Here is a 7,590-nt window from a genome sequence, read left to right as displayed (position 1 = left end):
AAAATGCCATCTCTCCCAATACCCCCAGTACAAAGTACCCACACTATTGCCGCCATTTTTATGTTGTGATGTCATTGTGGACAAGCATAAATATTTTGCAAAAATCTAATTCTCACTGACTCATGCAATCTTGCTGCATTCTCCCTTTTCCTTTAAGTTTTTTTCTTTCCAGGTTGGCCACTTTTTTTCTCTACAAAAAGCTGGTCAAATTACTAGCCAATTAGAGTGAAAAGGAATTAATTAGGAATGTAGCAAGACTGCATGATCATAAGTCAATAAAGCAATTTAGACATTATAAACATGCATGGCCTTTATTTGGAGGTGGTCTTTATAAAGAGGTGGGTATTCACAGTTCCATTCCTGCCACTATTCTAGTCCACTCCAACATTCTTTCCACATGCCTAACATTTTAAGGTCTTAAACTTCATTCAACCATAATCTAAATGATCATTAACAATGTTCATTTTTGCATAGTATCAGTCAAAGGCTGTAACAAATTTTACACAACACTAGAGTTACAGTGCAGTATCATATAAACATATAGTTACCATGTGACCACACTGTGTACACATTGTTGTCAACCAAAACCACAATAATTTGCATGACATGCATGTATTGCATTACACTTCCATCGTGCATGCTACGTACACCTATAAATGTGACACTCAAAGTCATACACATTCAGTGTGTGCACTTCTGTGTACTGCTTGTAACTGCAGCAGACTGATTAGCAAAAACCAATTGTTGTACCATTGCATTGTATACAAGGTAAGTGAATAGCATTTTTAGAATAACACATGAAATTATTATCTTATAGTACTACTGACACACTGTACCACGTTTTAACCTTTAACCATAAACCATTTAACAAGTGATAGCAAGAGTCCATATAGTGATAATTATAGTAACAATTCTAGATCTTATATTTTAATGATACCGTTGTACTTTCAAAATTAGCGATGTGTAAACATTACAATAAAGTTTGGCAATGCTAGCTACAAACAAAACGTCAATAAAGAGTCTGCACTTTATAAATTTTGAACAAAGTAGTTTATTCCTCTACAATGATGTTGATGTTTATGTGTATATTGCATCTTTCTCATGTCAACATTGTGGCTAGTAGGTAGTACTATTGTGTTTACAGCCTATCACATGACATCCTGTTATGATAAACCTAATTTTCCCTTATTTGGTCACACATTGCCTTCCAGGAATGTATTATTAATTTGATGACTATGCCATAGGCTTAGTCAATAACAACTGGATTAAGAGTTATTTATAGTCCATGTACTATTATGTATGTGAATGCACATAATACACACCATTTTGATAATTTCAGTGAATTAGAATAAAGCTCCCCATGATATAGTGTCATTCCCATAATGATCCCAAAGTAAGAAATTTTAGAATTTTTTTACCTGTGCATCTCCTTTCTGGTCTATGTGGGATTAAGGAGCCATTAGAAATAGAACATGGTCAAAATGTAAAACTGAAAGATAAAGGTCAAAGCATGTGTTATAATTATGTTACAGTAATCCTGTAAACCTCTCACATACGTAGCTAAAACCCATGGTATCACTATGGTATGTGCCAAATGGGGTAATTGCCAACACATACTTGTGGGAAACTGCTGGAAAATTTCACGAGTGTATTTTTATTAGACCGTAAAATTTTGATAGCAAACATTGGAAACTATAGATAAGAATAACAACAAAGTATATACGCATATACCACTTTAAGGCCACTTCCATACAAAAATGCTCCTTGTAGAAATGACTACATCAAGTAGCTACATACAGGGAAGGTACTAAACAGAATCATGTGTACTTCATGACCTCTTCAAAATCACTTCATAATGGTGAATGTGTTCAGTATGCAGTTTTCACTTTCCAACAACTGTGGTGGACTTTATGACCAATATGTAATTTTTAGCTGAATACCAAACTCATGCAATTAAATTAATTGCTTTGTAATGTGTCACAATCCATTGGGTAATTTTAGAGCTTCATATATGCAACTAGTGTATGTAGGCACAAGCTTATTGTACTGGCATAATCTTGAACATACAGTAATAAGTGCTTGAAGCATCAAGCATAATACTGGCATAATAGACAACATTAATGTAATTCTTGCTGTGAAAATAAGGAAATAAAGATTGACGTTCCCTAATATAACTGTCATTGAGCAGTCAGTACAAACAGTTTTTAAATGTATCATGAGCAATATTTTACTTTAAAGTAGTTTCTTACAAGCTGAAATTTACTATTCATTTAGAAGGTTGACATTTACGTATTAGCAAAACGTGGCATAATATTGAGCATATAAGCTGATTTTTAGCACTGAAGCATAACATAATAGTGACATTAACAGCATAATGGCCTCATGACTAATTGTGTGCATAACTTGACACTTGTATAAAACAATAAATAGCTTGCTTAAAATGAGTCAGCGAGTAGGAGGGCCATATACAGTTCATGGAGTCCAGAATTGCTACTTCTTTCAGAATCAGTGGTCACTATAATATAATAAAGTGGACAATGTTTAGAACATACTGTGTATGTATACAGGAGTGTATGTCAGGCATTTCCCTGATAAAGGCCTGTGTGTACTGTATGTACATAATTATACAGTTATATTCATGAACATATTACAAGGTGGTCTAATTTGAATAAGACGTGATCTTTAAACAAAGAGCCAATCATGTATATGTACATTAATGACCATGCATGCCCAGTCAATAATATGCTTCTGTATGTATGTGTGTGTGCGCGTGAATGTGTGTGTGTATTACACTGCTAAATATATACCACTTCTAAACAGTAGGTACTTTACTTCTATATACATGAGATTCTTATGGATCACTTAAGTATGAGAAATTTTCTATTGGTATTACTCTACCTTATTGTAAGTTACATTTCTATATCTAAGGCTGAACAGTTTCCAAGAACTAACAGTTGTGATGAAGAAAATGACTGCAACACCACCTGCATTAGTAAATATATTGATTTGGAATCATACATTCTAAGCAACCGAGAATTACTGGGGAACCTCACTGGAGCATTTTTCCGAAGTGATGAAGGTCCCTCTGAGTTTGTTAAAATCACCTACAGACTTCAGATTTCAGATACAGCAGATGATATGAATGATACAGAATATGATTATCTTAACTGTTCTAGTCATCAACGGACATATATCTGGAGTGAATCTGCTCTTTATTTACTTGGGCCTAGGCCACTGTTTTGGCTTACACTGTTAGCAATTAATATACCTGAGACAAGTGTGGCTATCCAACTACCATGTATCTGTGATGGTTCTGTTAGTAAACTACTTACTCGTTTAACTTACATGGTGAGTATGCAATAGAATACTGTTAAACAGGTACAAGGAAAATACCATGACTGATCATGAATTGAAGTATTAAAATTAATGTCCACTAGTGTATCTTCAGGTGTGGGCGACCTCCCTTCTTTCGTTACTTTTTATTTCTATGATCCCTATAATCAAACTTAATTTTTCCTTGTACTTGTTTGTTTACATTTTAAACATTATTATGACTGGTGAATCCACACATACTACATTAGAAGAAAGAATGGCACTGGACTTATTGTTTTCATCTGAATGTGCTCCCTAATTATTATTATGAAATAGCGAAGTGACCATTAGACTTTGTTTTCAACTATGTTCAACCCATTACAGTGCTAAAAATAAAGCGAAGAATACTATGAGAAGGACCTTTTTAATCAATCCAGTCAGAATGGAAACTCAGATGATTCCTGTTACAAATGTAGGGAAGCTATTATGTGGTGCTACCGTGAATCGACACCATACGCAGTCAGCAAAGGTAAATGGAACTCAAAGGAGGACACAGGTAAGTACATGAAGCATGCATTGTATTGTAGATACTGTGGAATGCCAAAAGGCACCTGTCATGCTGAAGTGACATTGAACAGTGAAAAAATCAAGCCTGTAGCCTTAGCCATTATCCAGTTCTGCTAGTCAGTTAGTCAGTCAGTAGAAAATTCCTTCTTTTAAAATTTTTGTAATGACCTATTGGAACTGTTTCGGGTCATACTGACACCTCAATAGGTATTGTGAGACTTGTGTGGCTGTGCAAATTTGTTGTTACCACTTTAACTGCTGCGTACTTCTTTCATAGGTTAAAAACAAGGTGCTATCATTAGGCTTCTCTTGATGAGTTTGGATTGTTCCACAAGCGCTTTGTTCCAAAGTTATGCGATATTTGCTGTTTATTTAGGCCTTTCTAGCTTCTTGACTAGCTCTCGGTGTTCAAAAGTGATAGTAATAAATTCTTTGGTCAATATTTTTTTAGAAAGCGAAAACCTTCATGATCCCTATATGTTTGATAAAGCACAACCAAGCAAGGCTAAAGAACCATGCAGTTAAGTTTGTACAACAGGTATTACTAGGATTTTTAATTATTTTTGTAACATAATTGAAACCACATGAAAAGAAAGAATGCATACATAATACTTGACAGTGTAGAATATTAATTTGTTAGTAACTGGCAAGCAAAGCTGCTGAAGTGGTCATTTCGTTTTGGTTTCAGTTATGGCTGCAACATCATACACTTCCCTGAAGGCATCAGCTACTTGATAATTATCGTTGAACTAAACTCTCACAGAATGTGATACACACCAGTTTGATTAATTGAACTGTATGAATTAATCACACGTACAATGATAACCATTTCAACACACTTATTACTCTTCAACAGAACAATGCACACACTTTTGGTTTGAACCATTTATGGCTGTTGCAGTAATGTTCAGGCACTTAAAAAACTCCTCACAACATGCGGACGTCTGATGTGAACCATTCAACAGAACAGCTTTCATTTGCTACGTATATTCTACAAGTTATGAGTAAAACTGCAGAGCTTAATTATGGTGTGCTACGCTTCAAAACACCAGTGTATGGGAACAGTGTATATACTTCATTCAATCATCAGTTTTATATTTATTTGTAATAATACATGATTATATTGCACAGATATAATTACTAAATTATTACAAAACTGATCTAAGGAGGGAGAATTAGGGGCAATGTGATGGAGACTGACTGTTCTGTTCACCAGTTACTCAGGTTAGGCTGAAATTATCAGTGAGCACTATACGGTTTTGTCCATAACTAGAAGAACAAAGCTTACTCTATTAATGCATTATAAGGCCAGGAAAACTTGAATACTTGTTTCTTATCCATAAAAAAATTGGATTTCCATTTGGGTGGGATGTCATTTTTCATTATTCATTATTAAAGAAAATACTCCAAATCAAGCTACCTGTTACTATGGAGGTTAGCTAAAGCCTACTTACGTTTTACCACTGTTTCTGAGGTGCAAGTGATATTTGCTGTGCTGTAAAAAATGATAGCTAGCCTTCGTAGCATCAAAACATGTGTGCGCGTGATTGAAAACAGCAATAGTGAAATTAGAGGCGGTGGGGTAAAAAGGGATGTGGGCAGGATGAGAAACAATTACTCAAGTTTGTCTGGCCTAAAGGGAGAATCCTGAGATAAACAGTAGGACAAGATTATTAAAACTCTCAAGTTACATGTTTCAGACTCCCTGTATTTACAGGCTGTAAGCCTTCTCACAGGTCCTAGTGGGATAGCATTCACAGAACAGTATAGTAGACTAAAATAATAAGCTGCATAGGTGAACTTTACTTCAATTGATGACAAGGTCTATAGTGTGATTGTAAACTGTTGACCATGTAGGTTTGCACTTGGGATACTTGGGTGGTGCGACTTGAGCCCTGGGATTGTTACCGGTCAATCTGTAAATCCTTATACACTGTATAGTTTCTTCATCCCTACTATATATTTATAAGATGTTCCTTTACAGATAAAGGTATACTCTGCAAAGGACTTCCATGATCAGTCTATACAATTTGCAAACCAGTACTATATTGAAACAAAAGGCAAAGGGAGCGAAAATTATGAAATAATTAGAACAGTGATTGATATCATAATATCCTTACCGATCACTTCGAGTTTAATGGTTTGTGGTATAGCTGTTGGATTTGTTTACCCTAAACTGTATACTCACATTAAAGCACTAAGTGAAGGATATTTGGTACCATTATTTTTAACAAGTGTGGGAATAAATGTAACCCTGTTTATATTTCATATTTTGTCAATCATAAACTTCATGCAATATGGAAATGAAATACTCTATAGTACTGAACTTAATTTCAGTGATAACCATTCAAGTATTACAATCTTTCATGCAATATTTTCTCTGTTGGTAATTGCAATTGTGTTCACATTAGCAACAGTGTGGTCCATTCTCAGGATTATCGGTCATTACTGGAAAACTTCTGTTGCAATGACAATAGCGCTGAATTTTGTGTACATCGGATGCTATTACCTTCCATACATTATATTGGCTTTTATTCACAATCCATTCCAAAGTTGCTTCATCTACTTAGTGGAAACAGTGTTTTGTGGCTGTGGATACCTGTTCTGCTATGGACTAGGCTGTTTTCACAGTTACTTCAATTCATCAGAAGGGATATTTAATACATTGTTGGTTAAAACTGTGTTGATATGGACAACTGCTGCTACAGCAATATACTATCTGTTAGCAATAATTTACATACTAACCTTAGGCAACTTTCATGACTTCAGGGATGTTCAAAATCTACTACTGCCTTTACTGATTGCAGTATTTAGTGTGTTTGTGGGCAAGCCAGCTTACGACGTTTATACAAAATCTACCAATACTGAAGAAGACAAAAAACAATTAGCTGAATCAGATGATAAAGAGACAGAAATGAACTAACTGCAAATATACATACATGCATATACACGCATCACTACAATAGCTTTCATAATTTTAAATCCGTGCAACATAATTATGGCAGTTAATAATTGATTGTGCAAAAATAACATTGCAAGTGTTCATGTAAAATTTTAGTTTTATAAAGTTAAAGTATAAATTAAACACATTGTTCATTAACACTACAATATAGATACTGTGGCTAAAATATGTACAGTTCTGCTGACTGAATTTTCAACAATTATACAGTGTAACTATGGCTTGAGGCTGTGTAATCAATAGGTAATTCAATGTGTGGTTATGCAAGTCTACATAGGAACTTACATAATATGCACTTATTGTACAGTATCTCTTTTGATCAATGGTTGTGTTAGAAAACACAAACATCATATGGTATTCTTAACTGTTCAGTGTTATGAATAAAATCCAACTTTTTTAAGGGAAGAACTGGACTTTTCCATCCAAAAATATCATCCTAAAATCAGTTTCAATTTCCCTTCATGACAGCTTGGCAGTATTGGTTGGGCACAGTCAAGCCCAAAAATGTCTTCAGACTAACCCCAAACCCTTCCAGAAAGATTCTATGAAATTATAAAACTATTTTATTGAACAGAATTTTACACTGATGATGCCTCAGGCTAAGCTTAACTCGACAATGAATAAGGTTATGAGCTTGATTTCTTCACCGTTTGATGTCGCTTCATCCTGCGGTGCGTCTTTTTACCAAACACAGTACGTACAAAATACATGCATCATGGACTTACCTTTGTCTTCCTTTGTGTTCTAGTTAT

At 34.7% G+C, this 7,590-nt stretch overlaps 1 protein-coding gene across 1 annotated transcript; it reads left to right on the top strand.

Annotated features, from left to right (window-relative positions):
- The first annotated feature begins 695 nt into the window (after positions 1-695).
- On the top strand, positions 696-6,909 carry LOC136257867 (uncharacterized). The gene is made up of 3 exons (XM_066051185.1): positions 696-768; positions 2,929-3,348; positions 5,864-6,909. Exons 2-3 carry the CDS (start codon positions 3,139-3,141, stop codon positions 6,800-6,802), a joined length of 1,149 nt encoding a protein of 382 aa, XP_065907257.1. The 5' UTR covers positions 696-768; positions 2,929-3,138; the 3' UTR covers positions 6,803-6,909.
- Positions 6,910-7,590: the final 681 nt, after the last annotated feature.

The sequence above is a fragment of the Dysidea avara genome, chromosome 6, assembly GCF_963678975.1.
Source record: "Dysidea avara chromosome 6, odDysAvar1.4, whole genome shotgun sequence".
NCBI classification, from domain to species: Eukaryota; Metazoa; Porifera; class Demospongiae; order Dictyoceratida; family Dysideidae; genus Dysidea; species Dysidea avara.
The sequence above is the reverse complement of the archived record's forward strand: the minus strand, read 5'-3'. Positions and strand labels throughout refer to the sequence as shown.

Coding starts and splice junctions, on each gene's coding strand:
- LOC136257867 (XM_066051185.1), top strand. CDS start 3,139: ATGAATGATACAGAATATGATTATCTTAACTGTTCTAGTCATCAACGG. Junction 3,349..5,863: donor TTACTCGTTTAACTTACATG/GTGAGTATGCAA, acceptor GTTCCTTTACAG/ATAAAGGTATACTCTGCAAA.